General features: G+C 45.3%; 1 protein-coding gene across 1 annotated transcript; it reads right to left on the bottom strand.

Moving 5' to 3' along the window:
* Window positions 1-17,194: 17,194 nt before the first annotated feature.
* LOC131187393 (platelet glycoprotein VI-like) lies at window positions 17,195-21,543 on the bottom strand (the record flags this gene model as incomplete). Its single annotated transcript, XM_058161622.1, has 3 exons — window positions 21,303-21,543; window positions 18,692-18,979; window positions 17,195-17,328 (listed from the first exon to the last, which is right to left on the bottom strand). Coding segments are annotated over exons 1-3 (663 nt in total), but the record flags the coding sequence as incomplete, so codon positions are not given.
* Window positions 21,544-21,872: the final 329 nt, after the last annotated feature.

The raw sequence follows: 21,872 nt of genomic DNA, 5'->3' as shown, positions 1-21,872 counted from the left end.
ACCTGTCTGGGTAGATTATTTCTCATTGCGAATCTTGTATGCACTTTAATATTTCATCAGTATCATTCAAAATTCTTCCCTTGGTTTCCCCCATCGCATCCATCAATAAGTCTGCCATTATCGCTGCTAAATTTTCCCCTTTCTCTAAAATTCCATTTTAACTATTTTAATTCCTCAAGGTGCTCTGGTACCCTGCTTGATTTGTAACTGGGTTTTAGGTATTTGTAATCTAATGAGGGCACCTTTTTGCAAGCAAAGAAGCTTTTTGTATTTTTAGTCAGGTAATCCTTGACTTACTGCAGTTCATTTAGGGACCATTCAAAGTTACAATAGCATTGAAAAAAGTGATTTATGACCATTTTTCATACTCCTCCTGCAATCCCAAATATTGATCATAACATTGTTCTGTCTTCTTTATTGAAACTAATCTATGCCTTTGCTCCTGTAAGGTCACCAATGCTCCCTCCAGTATCAACTTTCTAAAATTCACTCCTCTTTTAATTAAACACTTGTCAAAAACTGGTATTTTCTTCTTAAGTCTCTAACTCCTCTCAGAATCTGTTTTAACACTATTATTTCTCTACCTTTATACTTCCTCAGGTTATCCAAATATAGGCCTGCCAAAAAACACACACAAAAAAGACAAAAGAAAAGAAAAAATAAAACCAAAGTGGTAACAAAATGCTAAAAAGAAAAAGAGCAGCCAAAAACTTTGTAATCCAAATCCAAATCTCAGAGTTTTCTTGCTTCTTTCTTCAGGTTCTTCTAACCTTAATCCAATTTGCCTCAGAGAGAGGAAAAATAACACAAATTACAATTATTCCCAAAAAAAAGAATTCACAACATTACCACCTGGCAGCAAAAAGATATAAATAGAAAAAAATAGAAATGGTAACACAGCCACTTAAAAAGAAAAACATTACAGCCATATTTCAAAAGTACTTCCAGAAAGAAGAAAAAGAAAAAACTTTCCCTTGGCCTGTTTCTGCCCATCCAGTCATCTGATCACCAAGCCACGCCCACCAATTAAGTCACGCCCACGGAACAGGTAAGGAAAATTTTTAGATTTCACCCCTGATGCTGAAGAGGATGAAATTTATGAAGCCCTACAGCACCTTATAGAATTAACACCAAAAAATGATGTCCTTATCATCATGGGAGATTGGAATGCTAAAGTAGGAAGTCAAAAGATAACCAGAATAACAGGCAAGTTTGGCCTTGGAGTACAAAATGAAGCAGGGCACAGGCTGATAGAATTCTGTCAAGATAATACGATGGTTATAGCAAACACTCTTTTCCAACAACCCAAGAGATGACTCTACACATGGACATCACCAGACGGTCAACACAGAAATCAGATTGAGTCTGATTGACTATGTGCTCTGCAGCCAAAGATGGAGAAGTTCTATACAGTCAGTAAAAAAAAAGACCAGGAGTTGACTGTGGCTCAGATCATGAGCTCCTCCTTGCAAAATTTAGGCTTAAATTGAAGAAAGTAGGGAAAAGTCCCAGGCCACTCAGCTTTGAACTAAATCTGATGAATATACAGTAGAGGTGACAAATAGATTTAAGGAATTAGATCTGATAGACAGAGTTCCTGAAGAACTATGGATGGAGGTTCGCAACATTGTACAAGAGGTAGCAACTAAAACCATTCCAAAGAAAAAGAAATGCAAGAAAGCAAAATGGCTGTCTGAGGAAGCTCTGCAAATAGCTGAGGAAAGAAGGGAAGCGAAAGGCAAGGGAGAAAGAGAAAGATACACCCAGTTGAATGCAGAATTCCAGAGAATAGCTACAAGAGATAAGAATACATTCTTAAATGAACAGTGCAAAGAAATAGAAGAAAACAATAGAATAGGGAGGACCAGAGATCTCTTCAAGAAAATTGGAGATATGAAGGGAACGTTTCATGCAAAGATGAAGTACCAAAGTGGCAGGGACCTAAGAGAGGCAGAAGAGATTAAGAAGAGGTAGCAAAATTACACAGAAGAACTATACAAGAACAAGCTTAACATCCCTGATAACCACGATGGGGTGGTCACTGACCTTGAGCCAGACATCCTAGAATGTGAAGTCAAATGGGCCTTAGGAAGTCTGAGCAACAACAGAGCTAGTGGAGGTGACAGTATTCCAGCTGAGCTATTCAAAATCTTAAAAGATGATGCAGTAAAAGTGCTACACTCAATTTGTCAGCAAATTTGGAAAACTCAGCAGTGGCCACAGGATTGGAAAATGTCAGTTTACATTCCAATTCCAAAGAAAGGCAATGCCAAAGAATGTTCAAACTACCGCACCATTGCACTCATTTCACATGCTAGTAAGATTATGCTTAAAATCCTACAAGCTAGGCTCCAGCAGTATGTGGATTGAGAACTACCAGAAGTACAGGCAGGATTTCAAAGAGGCAGAGGAACTGGAGATCAAACTGTCAATATGCTGGATCATGGAGAAAGCTAGGAAGTTCCAGAAAAATATCTACTTCTGCTTCATTGACTATGCTAAAGCCTTTGATTGTGTGGATCACAACAAATTGTGGCAAGTTCTTAACGAGATGGGTCTACCAGACCATCTTATTTGTCTCTTGATAAACCTATATGCAGCCCAAGAAGTAACAGTGAGAACTGGACACGGAATCACTGATTGGTTCAAAATTGGGAAAGGAGTACGGCAAGGCTGTGTACTATCGCCCTGCCTATTTAACTTATATGCAGAGAAAATCATGACAAAGGTGGAGCTAGATGAATCAAAAGTTGGAATTAAGATTGTCAGGAGAAATATCAACAATCTCAGATATGCAGATGATATCACTCTAATGGCAGAAACCAAAGAAGAACTAAAAAGCCTCTTGATGCGAGTAAAGGAGGAGAGTGCAAAAGCTGGCTTGAAACTCAACATTAAGAAAACTAAGATCATGGCATCCGCCCTCTCAATTCCTGGCAGATAGATGGGAAGAAATGGAGGTAGTGACAGATTTTATTTTCCTGGGCTCCAAGATCACTGCAGATGGGGACTGCAGCCAAGAAATTAAAAGACACTTGCTCCTGGGAGGAAAGCTATGGCAAATCTAGACAACGACTAAAAGCAGAAACATCACCCTGCCAACAAAATATATAGTCAAGGCTATGGTTTTCCCAGTTGCAATGTATGGCTGTGAAAGTTGGACCATAAGAAAGGCTGAGCGCCAAAGAATTGAGACCTTTGAACTCTGGTGCTGGAGAAGACTGTGAGTCCCTTGGACTGCAAGGGAACAAACAAGTCGGTCCTAGAGGAGATCAACCCTGACTGCTCTTTAGAAGGCCAGATCCTGAAGATGAAACTGAAATACTTTGGCCACCTAATGAGAAGGAAGGACTCACTGGAGAAGAGCCTAATGCTGGGAAAGATTGAGGGAAAAGAAGAAAGGGACGGCAGAGAATGAGGTGGCTGGATGGAGTCACTGAAGCAGTAGGCGTGAGCTTGGATGGGCTCGGTAGGGAGGTGGAGGATAGGAGGGCCTGGAGGACTGTTGTCCATGGGGTTGCGATGGGTCGGACATGGCTTTGCAACTAACATTAGGGATTGAAAATATTGTATACATTTTGCATTTTTATCAGCAACCATTGTGATCAATTGTCCTTGCTATCCATGGGTATTAGCATTATTAAAGACATATTTTTCTCTTAGGTACAAACCGGTATGTTTAATTATTACAAGTTTGGTTCGAGCTTAGCTTAGTTGAATCTAGTCAATTATAGTTTATGAAATAATTATTAAAAGGAACTGTGGCGTAGCATATATTAAGAACTTGATTTTCGTGTAATTGTATGAAAGTGAAATATACGTTTTGGACAGAAACTTTCCTCACTGTAGGTTGAACTTATTATATCGGTCGCAAGTGGGTACAGAAAGGGTCCACCCGAGCAATGCAGGAACACAACTGTTTATTAACAATTGAACTAACCCAAACAGTGTGAGGAACATTAACAGCGAAACCCCCCTTTGACAGCTCTTAAATACTCGCTGCCTCAGGAACTACACCAATGACAGGGCTTTAAACTCCCGCTTTAATCCTAGCGCGTCTTAACCAATCAGGGACTGCCTGACTGTTGTCAGGGCTTAAACGGGTCGTAACATGAGGACTTTATTGAGCTGACAGATATAACACTCCTCCTCTTGGATCGCGCATGCGTAGTCATCTAAATACGCTGGGCGCTCGCCCGCCCTGATCTCCTAAGCTCCTGGGCGGATGATGTTGCCACAGGAGTGGGAGGATATGGGCGGACTTGCTACCAAGGACGATTCCCCTTTGCAGAAGGATTAGGCGAGGCCTTTTCTGGACTACCAAGATGAAGACTCCGCCCCAAGGGAAGGACTACTCAGCGCGGGAACTTCCGGAGACCCAGGTACGTGTTCCGGCGAGATCGCTCTGCGGTTTGAGGGTTGGTGTCCCTCTCCAGGTCCCTGACTCGGGCGGCTGGCCTTTGCCGAGGATTCAGTATTGTCATAAAAGGCCGTAGGGGTATCCGGCCTAGCAGTTGGAACTAGTTGTTCGTGGTGTAATTCCTCCGTGCTCGGGACTCGTCGTCTCAACTGGTTTACATGACATCGCCATTCTCTTCCATCGGCCAGCCGGACCCTGTAAGAATAGGGTCCGGTTATGCGGGTAATCACGCCGGGCACCCACTTGGGGGCGGCCCCGAAGTTCTGGGCAAATACCTGGGCCCCCATGTCAAATGCCCTACTTATTTCTTCATAGTCCCGTGTATAGCCAGAGTCAAATTGGGGATGCAATCGGTCCAAGAAGTCGAGCCGTCCCATTAGCATTTTGGCCGGGCTTAGGTAGGTAACAGGGTCTGGGGTGGTATGTTGTGCCAGTAAGTACTGGCAGATGCGGTGATGCCAATTTGAGGGCCCCAGGCGGGCTAACGCCTCTTTTGCAGATCGAACGGCCCGTTCAGCCCGCCGTCACGCCGGGTGGAACGGGTTGCGGGCGCATGGCTAATGCCATGCCTAGCCAAAACATCTGGAAAGGTGCCGATGTAATTGCGGCCCGTTGTCGGTCACCACGAGGTCGGGCAACCCGTGCGTGACGAACAACCGCTCCAGGAACCTAATAGTGGCTTCCGCCGTGGTAGATGGCATGTTTGCCAACTCCACCCACTTGGGGTAGGCATCAACTACCACCAAAAAGGACTGACCTAAATATGGCCCCGCGAAATCCAAATGGATTCGGGACCATGGGGCACGGGGCATCTCCCATTCCCTAACGGGCACTGCCGGGGGAGCCGGCCTTGACTGCTGACAGCTCTGACAACTAGAGACACATAGCTCAATGTCCCTGTCCACTCCCGCCACCAAACATAGCTCCTGGCCAGTAGTTTCATACGGACAATACCGGATGGGCCTCATGGAGGGTCTTTAATATAACCTCTGTCAGTTTGACGGAATCACAACCCTACTTCCCACAGAAGGCATCCTTTAAAGACTGACAACTCATGCTGTCGCCGTCGAAGGGAATGAATTCTTCCACCGGGCTTCCCGCCAACCCCTCCGGACCCAGTCCAAGACCTGGGCCAGGATCCGGTCCTCTGCAGTATGGCTCGCAATATCCGCAGCAGATACCGGTGTCCGCCATTCCTCGACCATTAATATAGGAACTGCAGGGGCTGGGTCAGTGAGCGGAGTAATTAGAGGGCAGCGGCTCAGGGCATCAGCATGCCCGATCTCCTTACCTGGCCTATAGCTCAGCTTATAATTATACGCGGCCAAGAATTCTGTCCAGCGGGACATTCTAGGTGACAAAATCTGTGGCGAAGGTCTATCGCCAGCGATAAGGCCAAGTAGCGGCTTATGGTCCGTAATCAAAGAAAAGAAACGACCATACAGATAGTGGTGGAATCTCTTGATTCCCGCCACTGCCGCCAGGGCCTCTTTATCTAATTGGCTATAGTTACGCTCTGGCTTCGAAAGCGTCCTTGAGTAATAAGCGATGGGTGCTTCGGCTCCACTAGGCAACACATGACTCAGCACAGCCCCGACGCCAAATGGTGAGGCATCACAGGCTAAAGTGACAGGGAGTTGGGGGTCATATTGGACAAGGACTGCCCGGGACGTCAGGAGGCTTTTAACAGCCCGGAACGATGCAGCTGCCGCCCTATCCCACTTCCACGGCACGTTAGTATCTAGCAACCGGTGCAAAGGCTCTGCGAGGGACGCCTTATGGGGCAGAAAAATCGCGTAAAAATTTAGCAGTCCCAGGAAAGCCTGAAGTTCCGTCTTGTTGGTGGGCACTGGGGCACTTAAAACTGCTTCCACCTTAGAGGGGGCAGGGCGAATTCCTTGGGAATCCAGGAGGAATCCCAGAAATTCCACCTGCTTAACACCTATCTGGCACTTTGTTTTCTTTAGCGTTAGTCCAGCCTTCCGGAACGGAGTAAGACGGCCCTCAGTTTCACAGCTAGGTCCTCTGGGTCGTTAGCCGAGATGAGGACGCCATCAAAATACGGACGACCCCTCCAGTCCCTGAAGCACCCGCCCATCAGACACTGGAATATCCGGGGCAATACTAACGCCGAACTGTAGGCGATTACATCTGAATGCCCCGGTGTGTTACAATAGTCTGTGCCAAGGCGGAACCCTCATCGACTGGCAATTGTTGATAGGCTTGCGTTAGGTCAAGTTTCAAGAAAGACTGAGCCCCGACCCAAGGTGTGCAGCAGATGCTGCACTACAGGCACTGGGTAGGGATTCGCTTGGAGAGCCTTATTAATAGTTGCCTTGTAATCGGCACATATCCTAACTGCCCCGTTAGATTTTAATGAGATTACAATAGGGGTCTCCCAGGGGGAGTGATCTATCGGTTCCAAGACCCCCTGTGAGATAAGTTTATCTAGTTCCTCATCGACCTTAGCTCTCAATGCAAACGGCACCCTCCTGGCTTTTAAACGGACAGGCGTTACCTGGGGGTCTAAACTGAAGGACACCGGAGTACCCGAATATTTACCCAGCTGCTCGCTAAATACGTCAGGAAAATCTCGGGTGATGTTCTCATAACAGACTGAACCCAGAGAATGGACTCCCAAAACATTCAGGCCGAAAACCCTGAACCAATCCAACCCGAGCAGGGTTGGCAGGTCCCCTTTTACAACAATCAAGGGCAAATTTCCGGAGAATTCCCCATAACTGACGAAGACATCGCAGCAGCCCTTGACAGGAATAGCCCTCCCTTGATAGTCCTTGAGGGTGACTGGACATGGCCGCAGGCGGGCGGTAGAAAATGTAGGTAAACACCGCTTTAACGTGGACCAGGCGATCAAGGTCTTTGAAGAGCCCGTGTCCAGTTCCATCCTGCAGGGCTTGCCATCTAGGTTTACCGTAAGGTACATTTTATTACCGAGTGGGGTGGCAGTGGCATGCCCGATCGCAAAACATTCATCTCTCTGTTTGGGAGCCCGGACAGGAGGCTTCCTGCGTTGGGTTGGGTCCCCGGGGGCATCGGCCAGTATAGAAGTCGCACGGCAGACTCGGGCCAGGTGGCCCCGCTTCCCGCAGCGGCGGCAGACGGCGTTCCGGAAACGGCAGTCGGCTCTCTCATGGCCACCTCCGCAACCAACACAAGACGGGGAAGAATTTGCGGTTTGAGGTTTCAGTCGCCGGGGGGCCGACTGGAGGCGGCGCACCTCCTCGTCCTCGCCCGACGAGTCAGGGTGCCCGCCAGAGGGGCTAGTTCCCTCATAATGGACCGCCAGTGCAGGGATGGCCGGGGCGGTAGGCAGGCGGAACTTCCGAATCTCCGCCGCCGATGCTTCAGCCATCTCCGCCGCCCGAGCCTCATCCAGCGCCGTGGTTAAGGTGACATCAGAACGAGCGAGCAGCCGCCGCTGCAGTCTCAACCGCAAACCCGCCACCAATTGATCCAGTAAGACATCATCAAGCTGAGGAAAGTCACAGTAGAGGGCGGCGGAGCGTAGGGCTGTAATATAGTCATTTACCGATTCCCCTGGGCGTTGGAGGCGCTGCCGGAACGCATGCCTGCGGGCTATACGCGACGGCGAGGGGGAATAGTGGTTCCTCAGTTTCTCCAACAATTCGTCCCACGGAACTTCAAACACAGGTTGGGGCGCGGCCAGGACCCTGGCTGCGCCGCCAAGACGCCCTCGCCCACAGAGACTCAGGAAGTAGCCGCTACGCTGGGGGCAGGTCTGCAAAGTCCTGGGCGTGCATATAACATTGAAAACGCAGAAGAAATGAGTCCCATGTCTCAGCAGCCGGCTCGAACGGTAAGAACAAGTGAGCGCCATCACGAGGAATGGAGTACTGCTGTGGACCCCCACACCTTCGTCGCCAGTATTATATCGGTCGCAAGTGGGTACAGAAAGGGTCCACCCGAGCAATGCAGGAACACAACTGTTTATTAACAATTGAACTAACCCAAACAGTGTGAGGAACATTAACAGCGAAACCCCCCTTTGACAGCTCTTAAATACTCGCTGCCTCAGGAACTACACCAATGACAGGGCTTTAAACTCCCGCTTTAATCCTAGCGCGTCTTAACCAATCAGGGACTGCCTGACTGTTGTCAGGGCTTAAACGGGTCGTAACCGCGAGGACTTTATTGGAGCTGACAGATATAACAGAACTACCTTGAAGATCTGACATGACAACATCCAAAGGGAGGGGAAACTGAATCCAAGCTTGCAGCACTTTATAAAATAAAAAAAGAGTTGAGTGATTGTCAGAAAAGGGGACGACAGAAAATGAGGTGGCTGGATGGAGTCACTGAAGCAGTAGGCGTGAGCTTTATTTTATTTATTTATTTATTTTATTTATAATTTAATTTTTATACCACCCTTCTCCCGAAGGACGCAGGGCGGTTTACAGCCATGTTAAAACCAACATAAAATACAAACACATATTTAAAACCAATTAAAAACCAATTTACAGTAGACCGAAACACTAAAACGGTCATAGACCGAATAAAACCCATTAAAATTTCATTTAAAATTTCGCTTAGGCCCGTCCCAAACGATGAAACAATAAAGTCTTAAGTTCGCGTTTGAAGGTCCGGAGGTCGGGGATTTGGCGCAACCCCGGAGGCAGCTCGTTCCAACGGGCAGGTGTCGCCACAGAGAAGGCTCTCCCGGCATTGTTTGGTCAACGGCACCCTGAGAAGGCCCACCCTGTGGGAGCGCACAGGTCGATGGGAGGCTATCGGTGGCAGCAGGCGGTCTCGTAAATAACCCGGTCCTAAACCATGGAGTGCTTTAAAGGTGAGAACCAACACCTTGAATTGCACCCGGAAGACTACCGGCAGCCAGTGCAGGCCGCGCAGGAGAGGTGTTATATGGGGGCAGCAGCGAGGTGCTCCCTCTATCACCCGCGCGGCTGCATTCTGGACTAGCTGGAGCCTCCTGGTGCTCTTCAAGGGGAGCCCCATGTAGAGAGTGTTGCAATAGTACAGGCGGGAAGTGACGAGGGCGTGAGTGACCATGCATAGGGATTCCCGGTCTAGGAAAGGACGCAACTGGCGGATCAGGCGAACCTGATAAAATGCTTCCCTGGCAACGGCCGTCAGATGTTCCTCTAAGGACAGCCGGTCGTCCAGGAGAACGCCCAAGTTGCGCACCTTCCCCTTGGGGGCCAATAATTCACCCCCAACAGTCAGCGATGGAGTAAGCTGACTGTATCGAGATGCCGGCATCCACAGCCACTCCGTCTTGGAGGGATTGATCTGGAGCCTGTTCTTCCCCATCCAGACCCGCACGGCTTCCAGGCACCGGGACATCACCTCGACGGCTTTGTTTGGGTGGTTCGGGGTGGAGATGTAGAGCTGAGTGTCATCAGCGTACAAATGACACTCCACCCCGAAACCACGGATAACCTCACCCAGCGGCTTCATATAGATGTTGAACAGAAGAGGCGAGAGAACCAACCCCTGTGGCACCCCACACGTGAGGCGCCTCGGTCGACCTCTGCCCCTGCCAACACCGTCTCGAACAGTCTGAGAGATAGGAGGAGAACCATCGATGACGGTGCCCCCACCCCTAAACCCCCCAACTGTTGCAGCAGGATACCATGGTCGATGGTATCAAAAGCCACTGAGAGATCTAAAAGGACCAGGACAGAGGAACAACCCCTGTCCCGAGACCTCCAGAGATCATCCACCAATGCGACCAAAGTCATCTCCGTGCTGTATCCAGGCCTGAAGCCGGACTGGAATGGGTCTAGATAGACAGTTTCCTCCAGGTATTGGGGAAGCTGATATGCCACCACACTCTCAACAACCTTTGCCAGAAAGCGAAGGTTGGAGACTGGACGATAATTTGCCAACACAGCTGGATCCAGGGAAGGCTTTTTGAGGAGGGGCCTCACCACCGCCTCTTTTAAGGCAGTGGGGAAGACACCCTCCAACAAAGAAGCGTTGATAACTCCCAGGAGCCAGCCTCGCGTAACCTCCCCTGTGGCCAGTACCAACCAGGAGGGACACGGGTCCAATAAACATGTGGTGGGATTCAGCCTACCCAATAACCTATCCAAGTCCTCAAGGGTCACAGGGTCAAACTCCGCCCAGATTGTATTCACAAGACTCATCCCCATCATCCCACCCGGATCTACCCAATCAGCGTCCAGTTCGTCCCGGATCCAAGCGATTTTATCAGACAGATACTGTACAAATGGCCTAAGCTCCGTCAGAAACCTCTCCAGGTCCATCAGGCGCCTGGAATGGAACCAACGAGTCAGCTCCGTCTCCCTGCAGTGTGGTGCAGCGGTTTAAAAGTTTAGCTGAAGGAGTGAATGATCTGACCGTGACAGAGGTTTAATAATTAAGTCCCCTAGTTCCAGATCATTCAGCCACTGTCCCGAGACAAAAATCAAGTCCAGAGTGTTTCCCCCGATGTGGGTGGGACCGATTACTATCTGGGACAGGTCCAGGGCCATCATGGAAGCCATGAACTCCCGAGCTGTCTTGAGGATTCGCCAGACGGCAGGTTGAAGTCCCCATAACCATAAGTCTGGCGGTATCAACCGCCGCCCGACTATTATCTCCAATAGCTCGGGCAGGGCTGCTGTCACGTAGCAGGAAGCCAGGTACGCCATCAGCAAGCCCACCTGAATCCCGTGGCCCCACTTCACAAGGAGAGATTCACATTCAGCTATCTGCGGGACAGTGACCTCCCTTGGTTCTAGACTCTCATTAATAATAACCGCTACCCCCCACCCCTACCTTGGGCCCTCGGCTGATGAAATGCACAGAAGCCTGGTGGGCACATCTCAGTAAGGGGCACCCCCCCTTCTGCACCCAACCAGCTTAAATGGACTCCAGAGGATGGTAGAAGACCTGGAGGAACGTCCATGGGGTCGCGATGGTTCGGACACGACTGCGACTAACAGCAACAAAAATAGTATAGCATAAATTAAGCATTCTGCTTTAATGATGAAAACATTCCTAAATCTTTACTAAACAGCTTTGGTTTTAGACCCTGTGACTTCTCACACACTTCACTCTTTCCCTTTCTTTTAACATATTTAGCTAATTTCTAAGCATGTTTTCCTTAGTTACAAGTAAATATACTGACAATCATTTGGCCTGATCCCCAGATCCCAAAAATATATATAATGGTGACATTCACTGGACCGATTTATGAGTTAACACAAAGGATGGATAGCTAGCATTTAATTTAATTTGTTGTATATTCAAAATATGGGCCTTGTGTTCTTTTTTTCATATATTGGCTTGTGCTAAGCTATGACTTTAGTGTTAAATAATTATCTGGCAGTTGTATATTACAGCGATAGCACTTAGATTTATATAACACTTCACGGTGCTTTACAGCCCTAAGCGGTTTACACAGTCAACATATTGTCCCCCAATAATCTGGATCCTCATTTTACCGACCTCAGAAGGATGGAAGGCTGAGTCAACCCTGAGCCTAGTGAGATTCAAACTGCCAAATTGCAGGCAGATGACAGTCAGAAGAAGTAGCCTGCAATACTAAATTCTAACCACTGCACCACTATGCTCTCAATTTTATGATTTGCTAAGCTAAAATGGCTAAAGGGGGAAGCATTCATCCATGAATGTCCATTCAAGATGCAATGCAGGAAGTGGTGTCAAGGGCATTGCGATATTGTTGTGCAAATGATGTACAATCCATGGGTATCAAAGGGTCAAAAAAGTCAAGATGATGGCAGCAACCACACAATTGAGGCCCTGCCTTTTTTTCCCATGCCTTTTGGCATATAGAAAAACATGTCAAGGCTTGATTGCACATTGCAACCATCTTCTTCATAAATATACACATCCTGTGGACATCCGCATGCTCATCATTTTCAATGTGAGAAGTCTCTTTCCAAGAATTCAGTTTCTTCCAACAGCCACAGGAACATCTGTTTAGGTCTGGAAATACTAATTAGCACCAACTCAGGACTTGTTGGTAATAGAAGCCTCTGAAGGTTCTATTACTTACTGAATTACTTATTAAACCAGTTCTGATGTGTCAGTAGAGAAAAAGAAATGGGACATGGGATTTGTGGATTTCCCCTATTTCGTCTTCCCAGTTTTTTAACCCGTTCCCTATGAGGATGCATTTTTAGTTTATATTGCCAGGTACAGGTGGTAGGAATAGTAATAGAATAACAGAATAACAGAGCTGGAAGGGACGTTGTAGGTCATCTAGTCAGGGGTCTCAACCTTGGTCCTTTAAGACTTGTGGATTCAACTCCCAGAGTTCCTCAGCCAGTTTTGCTGGCTGAGGGACTCTGGGAGAAGTCCACAAGTCTTAAAGGACCAATATTGAGACCCTCATCTAGTCAATCCCTGCTCAAGTAGGAGACCCTACACCAGGGTTCCCATCCTGGGGGCTGGATGCATTACGCACTTGCCCAGTTTAGCGAAGGGGCGATACATCACATTTCCGACAGATGGCAGTCCAGTCTCTTCTTGAAAGCTTCCAGTGATGAAGCACCCACAACCTCTGAAGGCAACTTCTGTTCTATTGATTGATTATTCTCACTGTCAAAAAATATCTCCTTATTTCTAGGTTGAATCTCTCCTTGATCAGTTTCCATCCATTATCCCTTGTCTGGCCTTCAGGTGTTTTGGAAAATAGGTTGCCTTCTCTCTATAGCAGCCCCTCAAGAAATGGAAATCTTTATAGAGGGTTGGACTGCAAAATTCCAGAATTCCAAGCTGCAAGGGCCAAATGGAGATGCTACTTGTTTCTAAGGTTTGAAGCCGCTCTTCTACTCCCAATCATTCAGCCAATCAGTGAGATTCTATGCTCCTATTACCCTGGGAGAAATATCATATACTGTAATTTTCTTCCACAGATAACACAACTACCTACAGTATTTTTGAGTCGACCTTCCATATTTTTTAACAAGTGCCCACAAAGTTGAACAAAATTCCTGTCTCAGGGAAATTTGTTCATCTCAATACAGCTACCCAGAAGTAAGAGAGTAAGATGAAGACTGCTCTGACAATATTCTGGTTACTGCAATAATTCTCTAAAAAACTCTGATTTACCTCCAATCTTTCATAGATAAGACAAATACATAAACAAAATAAAGGTATCTTTTATCGTAGATATGAATACCAGCCTCTACAGCAGTAGAAAGCTTCCTAAATCTGTGCAAACTATCCCAAATTGGATAAAAGCTGCTTTTCTTTGGGTAATGACGCATGAATCCATTACCCATCACATCAGGACAAGTTAAATTTAAATTGACTTAATGGTTGCCACATGTGCTAAAATACATCTGAAGATTTATTTATTTTTATTTATTTATTTTGTTATAACAGTATATATAAGCATTAACATGAAATAACTATATAATATATAAGCATATATATGAGCATAAGTATGTAATAACTATATTAATTGGATATAACGAAAAGAAACAATAGGACAGGAACGGTAGGCACGCTTGTGCTCTTATGCATGCCCCTTACAGACCTCTTATGAATGGGGTGAGGTCAATAGTAGAGAGTTTTTGGTTAAAGATTTTGGGATTTTGAGAAGAGACCACAGAGTCAGGTAATGTGTTCCAAGCATTAATAACTCTGTTACAGAAGTCATATTTTCTGCAATCAGGATGTTCCGAAGTATTCTTTTTAAGATGAAAATGGATGAAATTACTAAGAGTAATTTCTTGAAATGACATAAAGATCATTCGATGATATTGTTTTTATGATAAAGATACTCCTTTAAGACCATTCATTCAGGGGCTGTTCCAAGTTACAACGGTGCTAAAAGAAGGACTTGCAACCACTTTTCAAAGTTCGATAAGACTTTTTGATAAACGGTTTTGGGTAATGAAAGCTTCAATCTGTTTTCAGATATTTATTTATTTATTTCATCAAATACACATTAGATAATATATATAAGCATAGACTGAAAACATAAAATGAATATAACTAAAGGGAACATAAGGACAGGAATGGTAGGCACGCTCGTGCTCTTATGCATGCCCCTTACAGACCTCTTAGGAATGGGGTGAGGTCAACAGTAGACAGTCTTAGGTTAAAGTTTTGGGAGTTTGGAGATGAGACCACAGAGTCTGGTAGTGCATTCAAGGCATTAACAACTCTGTTACTGAAGTCATATTTTCTGCAATCGAGATTGGAGTGGTTAACTTTAAGTTTGAATCTATTGTGTGCTCATGTATTGTTGTGGTTGAAGCTGAAGTAGTCATTGACAGGAAGGACATTGTAGCAGATGATTTTATGAGCTAAGCTCAGGTCATACTGAAGGCGGCGTAGTTCTAAATTTTCTAAGCCCAGAATTTCAAGTCTGGTGGCATAAGGTATTTTCTTGCAAGCAGAGGTGGAGGACTCTTCTTGTGAAATATTTCTGGACATGCTCAATTGTATTAATGTCCGATATGCAGTGTGGGTTCCAGACAGATGAGCTGTATTCAAGAATTGGTCTAGCAAACGTTTTGTATGCTCTGGTTAGTAGTGTAGTCTTACCGGAGAAGAAGCTACGCAAGATTAGATTTACAACTCTTAATGCCTTTTGGCGATGTAGTTGCAGTGGGCTTTGGCACTTAGATTATTTGATATGAGAACTCCAAGGTCTTTGACAGAGAGAGGGTTGACTTGATTATTACCCACCTTCTCATTGGATTCAGTCACCAGAAAATACTATTTCAAGCCATGTTTTTGTGTGACTCCACATATCTTGCTGATTCAGATATGCTGCCTGGCTCAGTTCTCCTGATGCCTCTCAGTCCAAAATGCATCAGCCACAAAAGCCACAGCTGCAACAAGGATGGTGAACCCGAGGCCAAACCGTATGGAATTGGCTGCAGTAAAATCAGTGCTCAGCAGAATTGACTCTTTAAAGGAAAAAAACACATATGCATACATACATATACTGTAAAAAAGGAAAGCATTTCCACAATAAATTCTTTATTATGCATTCTGACTTTCTTAACGAATTGTTTGCATTTGATGAGTTTTTAATGGTTGAGCTTTTAATTATAAGTGTTATTTAAATTTCATTCTGGCTGGCTTGAGCACAATTGATTAAATCTTCCTGAAGGAACAGGAGATTTGCAACTGATCCTTCAAACTTTTGTAATCTGGTCATAACCGGAATTAAATCATTGCCATGATGTGTTTAACCATAACTGTTGAACAAATAGCTGGCTGAGTTGGCACACTCATGAGAGGTTCTTAGTGATCTCTGAGTTTGGTTGTTTTCTTGCAGACATTTCATTACCCAAACTAGATAACATCATCAGTGCTAGTAAGGAATGAGTTTGTTCTCAGTTTATATTCTAGAGCACTGGCCAAATGGTCAGAGTCCAGTATTGCAGGCTACTTGTGCTGACTGCCGGCTGACTATAATTTGGCAGTTCAAATTTCACCAGGCTCAAAGTTGACTCAGCCTTCTGTCCTTCCGAGGTGGATAAAATGAGGATCCAGATTGTTGGGGCCAATAGGCTGACTCTGTAAACCGCCTAGAGAGGGCTATAAAGCACTGTGAAGCGGTATGTAAGTCTAAGTGCTCTTACTATATTGCTAGTGGCTTGCGCTGCCAGTACTGGTGAGAGTACTTTATCCAAAGCTGAAATTGCACCCTAGTAAAATTTAATATAAGTGGACCCTTGGCTGTCCCACACGCTCCATCCCCCCCCCCATTTCCCATTTTCTCCCACCACCACCACCCAGTGAGATCCCTAGAGAGGAGAATGTCTTGGCAAATGTCTTTTTGTCTGAACAGACCAGATCAAGAAATACAGATAGTTCTCAAGTTGTAATTGACCATAATTGAGCCCACAATTTTGTTCCTAAATTGTGATAATTTTAAAGCAGGTCACTAAGCGAGTGAATGTGGCCAATTTTACAAGCTTTTTTGTGGTAGCTTTTCAGGGATCATGGCACTCGTAAATTGAATATGGTGGTTATTAAGCGAATGATGAATGGTAGTTAAGAAAATGCATTGTTCACTAGGGACATTTTTGCCAGAAATCAGAAATAAAGGGCTGTTTCAGAAAAATATCATAAATCATGGTCATGTGATCCAAAGGTGGGATTCACTTACCTTCCCTACCGGTTTGCAAATGTGACACTTCATTTAGTGACTATTCAAAGCAGTAGTAAAATTCAATTTTTTTTTACTACCGGTCCTGTGGGCGTGGCTTGGTGGGTGTGGTTTGGCTTGATGGGCGTGGCAGGGGAAGGATACTGCAAAATCTCCATTCCCTCCCCACTCCAGGGGAAGGATACTGCAAATTCCCCATTCCCTCCCCACTCCAGGGAAGGATACTTCAAAATCGCCATTCCCTCCCCACTCCAGGGGAAGGATACTGCAACTAGATAACAGCATCAGTGCTAGAAGAGAGTGGGATTTGCAGTGATAATATTACCCAGTTGGGTAATGATAAGTCTGCAACAAAACAACCAAGCTCAAAGAGGCACCAAAGACTCCACACTTCCTGTTTAACCGTGGTATTTTTTTCAAAGGTTAGACTGTAAGCTCCTCAAGACGAAGGCTTTGCAAACCCTCATTTACTAAGATGGTGTATCATCATCACCACCCCCCTCTCAGTCTCTCCTGCCCTCAATCTCTCTGGGCTCACCTTGTGTCTGCCTTATGGTGTCGTTGAGTTGGTTCCCCACAAACTGGCAGCTCAGTTTGCCCTTGAGTTTGCTGAGGGCATCTTCTGTGAGGCCAAAGCTAGTGCTTGTCCCATTTTGCCACGCTCTGATTTCAGCAAAGAACTCCCCATCAACATAAAGATGGAACCATCCCTCAGCTACGGGGGGCATTGAACAATTCACTCGATGCTTCCCTGCAGAGTCAACCAACACCTCTTGATATCTGGTAACATCAGACCCATCTGCAAAAAAAAATCAACAATTTTGTAAAGGGCAATAAAACTAGTAAGCAATGGAGTCTCCGGGGAAGAGGTCAAAAAAGTCAACATGATGATGGGTTTGGATTGTAAAATTGTGCAGCCATTTTGTCCCCTCAACTGGTAAGGAACTTCCTTACTCCTCAACTGGTAAGGAAGAACTCGGGGGTGTCACTGCTTTCTTTTTATTACCTTTTTTTCAGTCCTCAAACCAGTAGTGGGTTTCAAATCCCAGCGCTACTGGTTTGCTATCGGTAATGCGCTGCGCTTCTGTGTGCGCAGAGCGTTTTTGATGACTTGTGGAAGGGTGGGCAGAGCCTTCCACTGCCATTACTACTGGTTCGCCCAAACCCAGGTGAACCGGGAGCAACCCACTACTGCCCCAGACATATTTCAGAAACAAAAGCTGGACAGTTTTATTAATTTACAATCATTCCCACAAAAATTATTGGAATTTCTGATAATGCAGGGTGTCCAACATGAACTTTTTCGTGTACTTTTTTCACACAAAGGAACAAATGAAAGGACCAAGAAAGCAAGAGAACAAACAGTTCTCTGAAATAAATTTTGTGTATGTTTGTGTGTTATTTGTGTACGTATACATGAATAAGAGAGAGAATAGTGCAGGAATTAAATATCTAGTATTTTTCCTTCTTGTGCCACCTTTCTTTACTTCAAACAAAAGATCTCACAGAAAATGGCAGTTGTATATTAAATGACTCAAAAGAGTAAACTCACAAAGGGAGTTTACTAGGTGGGAAATCAGGATAAAAGCAGCCATTTTCTGAATATGCCTTTAAATTAAGTTTTGACTCAGCAATATATTCAGAAGTGCGTGTTTTTTTCCTACCTTGCCTTCTTCTTTCTGGAGCTGAAAGAGAAGAACTAATCCCAAAACACTCTGTTGGATTTGTGTCTAAGGCAGGACTAGAACTCACAATCTCCTGGCGACTGGCTCAAAGCAACATTGGCTTTCATGGTTAAGGCCAGTCTAGAATTCAGTTCCTGATAATTGGTTCAAAGTCACTCTATCAGCTTTCATGCCTATGACAGGACTAGAAGTCACAAGCTCCTGGTGACTGGTCTGAAGTCACCCAGATGGCTTTCATCCCTAAAGTGGGACTAGAGCTCACAGTCTCCTGGTTACTGGCCCAAAGCCACCCAGCCAGGTTTCATACCTAAGCCAGGACTAGAATTCACAGTCTCTGGCCTGATGCCTTTAACCACTACACCACTCTGTCTCAGACAATCCCAGCATGGAGCCACCATTCCCCACTCATTGTACAATTCAGGAAAAGACCCATCTGCTTTAATTTTGGCACGATGCAACCTCCTTGCCTTTCCTCACCCACGATTTTCAGCACCACGGGGTTGCTGGCATTGGACCAGATAACGGGGTCGGTGAGGCTGTGGTAGTAGCACGTGTACCGTCCTTCATCGGCCTCTGAGACATTCTTCAGGGAGAATTCAGCCACGTTGGCATTCCCTTGAGGAGTGACCTCATATCGGAAGTCTCTGGCCTGGTAGAAGACGAAGCTGACACCTGAAAAGGGAGCTGAACAATGGAGTGTCCAGTTCTGTCCCACTGAGATTTCTGTGCTGGGACTTGCAACAATTGAGGGCTTCAGGAAATGCACTAGAAGAGACAAAAGCCTTACATTTAACTTCAGGTCTAACCAAGTTTTGGTTAGATTATGATTATTATAACCAAGATTATAGTTATTATAATGTGCCCCTCCCCCTCTATTCATTGCAGGCTTTCCCAACTTCAGCAACTTTAAGACTTGTGAGCTTCAGTGCCCAGAATTCCCCAGCCAGCCATTCTGACTGGGGAATTTTGGGAGTTGAAGGCACCAGTCTTAAAATTGCCAAGGTTGGACACTCCAGCTCTAAAGCAATGTTTCTCAACCTCAGCAATTTAAAGATCTGTAGATTTCAACTTCTGAGAGTTGAAATCCACACATCTAAAAACTGCTGAGGTTGGGGAACACTGCTCCAGAGCATCAAATGAAGCAAAACATAATAAAAATTATTCTCTGCCTGGTATATGCCATCACCCCAGGCAGGGAGGAATGAAAAACAATATATTTCCTTTCAGAATAGTAGCTAGATCTGCTTCCTTGGAAGCAAGCTTTTCTAATTTAAATAAAAAGTGGCTTTTTCTATTGTTTTTTTTTTTTTAAATATAGATAAAAACCAATTTTTAATATTTGCAGTTAAAAGTCAGCATTCCTAGGCAAGCCATCTTTTAGTGGAACTGGCTGAGGATAATGGGAATTGAAGAATTTTTACAAACTGAAAGTAATTTTACAACCTGAAAGTAATTTTACAATTGAAAGTAATTTTATTTTTTTTATTTTTTATTTTATTTATTTGTCATAACAGTATACATAAGCATAAGCATGAAGTATCTATACAACATATAAGTATATATATATATGGGTATAAGCATGTAATAACTATATAAATTGTATATAATGAAGGAAACAATAGGACAGGAACGGTAGGCACGTTTGTGCTCTTATGCACGCCCCTTATAGACCTCTTAGGAAAGGGGGGAGATCAATAGTAGACAGTTTTTGGTTAAAGCTTTGGGGACTTTGAGAAGAGACCACAGAGTCAAGTAGTGTATTCCAAGCATTAAAATTAAAAATATTCCACAGCTCTGGGAGCTCTTCTATCCTGCCCCAGTGTGGAACAGAGTTGACATTTGATCTGGTCTGTACATATTTCAAACAACAGATCCCTAGTTAGGATTGAAATCAGGGGTGAAATGCTACCGGATTGGACCGGATTGGGTGAGTAGGTAGCGGAGATTAGGTCTGGTTCACCAAATCGGTAGCAATCGCTGGCTGGCCATGCCCCTGAACCAGTCCACAGCTGCTCTCTTTCTTGAATATGCCGCCACCGCCATTGCCGCCTTGTTCCATGCGCCGGCTGCTGAAGTGCACACCCACCCTGCCACTGATAAATGAATGAAATAAACAGTGTGTGTTGCGCGCCCAGTGCATGGAACAAGGCGGCGATGGTGGCGACATACTCAAGAAGAGCTGCTCCGGTAACGTTCGGACGCTTACCTTTCCCAGCAGCCAGCCACTGGAGGAAGGTACATGCCGCGTGGCAAAGGGAGAGCAGGCGACGGCTCCGGGGTAAGGCTTGTGTCGGGGAATGGTGCATTCCCCGACCCAGTTGAGGCAGGCTGCGAGCAGGTGGCAACTCCAGGGCCTCAGGGAATGGGGGATCCCTGGGCCCCGGCCCCTGACCGGCGAAGGGCAAGTGGGCAGCGAGTGGGCGGCAGTTCGGAAAAGGCCAGAATTGGGGAATGAGAAATTCCCTGACCCGGTTGAGGCAGGCAGCAAGCAGGCAGCGGAAGCTCCGGGCCTCGGGGAATGGTATATCCCTGGGCCCTGGCCCTCGACCCAAGGTAAAGGGCGAACAGGTGGCAAGCGGGTGGCAAGTGGGCGGAGAGGCTGCAGCTGCAGGCATCTTGCAAAAAGGGAAAAGGCAGAATAGAAATTTTTAAAAAATTCCTACTGGGTTCTGTGGGCGTGGCTTGGGGGGGTTGTGACTGAGTGGGCATGGCTGTGAGTGACATTGAGTTGGCCACGCCCACTTGGTCACAGGATACACCCACCCACCAAGCCACACCTACAGAACCAGTAGGGAAAATGTTTAGATTTCACCCCTGATTGAAATGTATTGTTGCTTTTCAAAATAAAAAGAAGGGATGCAATTCTTTCTTTCTTCCTTTCTTTTTTTTTAAGCTTTGGATTTTTTTAAGCTTGGTAAATTACCTTTGACTGAAGAGAATAGCAAATAAAACAAGGTTCATAGAGACCAATTTTTTGGCTTTCTGCAGTGGAGAACTATAGGATGTACGGGTAGTTCTTGACTTGTAAGATGGAGGGAGGGAGGGAGGGAGGGAGGGAGGGAGAAGATAGATTCAGCTTAATACTCACCTTCTGTAATGTTTGCAGGCTGGCTGAGTGGAGAGCGGATTGTCCTCCCAGCCTCCCAGATTTCATAGCTACAATGGAATTGCTCATCTGGGCCAACCTCATGGACCTCAAAGGTGGCAGTAGATTCTGTTGGCAAAGCTTTCTTTTGAGCTACCAGCTTCTGACCGTCTCCCATGTATAAGGAGAACCAGCTGCCTGCATATTCCTCCTGGGTGGAGCACTGAAGCTGGTGCTTTTCCATCGCATCTTGAACTTGGTGCCATACAATGGATGGCTTTGGCAGAGCTAGAGAAGAGACAGAACGGGGAGGCTTGGATCACCAAACAGGCCAAGCCAAGTGTAATAATAATAATAGTAGTAGTAATAATAATAATAATAATAATAATAATAATAATAATAATAATAATAATAATAATAATAATAATAATAATAATAATAATAATAGTAATAATAATAATAATAATAATAATAATAATAATAATAATAATAATAATAATAATAATAATAATAATAATAATAATAATAATATCATCATCATCAGAGTTGGAAGGGATCTTGGAGGTCTTCTAG

Source organism: Ahaetulla prasina, unplaced genomic scaffold (assembly GCF_028640845.1).
Source record: "Ahaetulla prasina isolate Xishuangbanna unplaced genomic scaffold, ASM2864084v1 Contig82, whole genome shotgun sequence".
NCBI lineage: Eukaryota > Metazoa > Chordata > Lepidosauria > Squamata > Colubridae > Ahaetulla > Ahaetulla prasina.
Note: the sequence above shows the minus strand (reverse complement) of the source record. Positions and strands in the feature narration are given on the sequence as shown.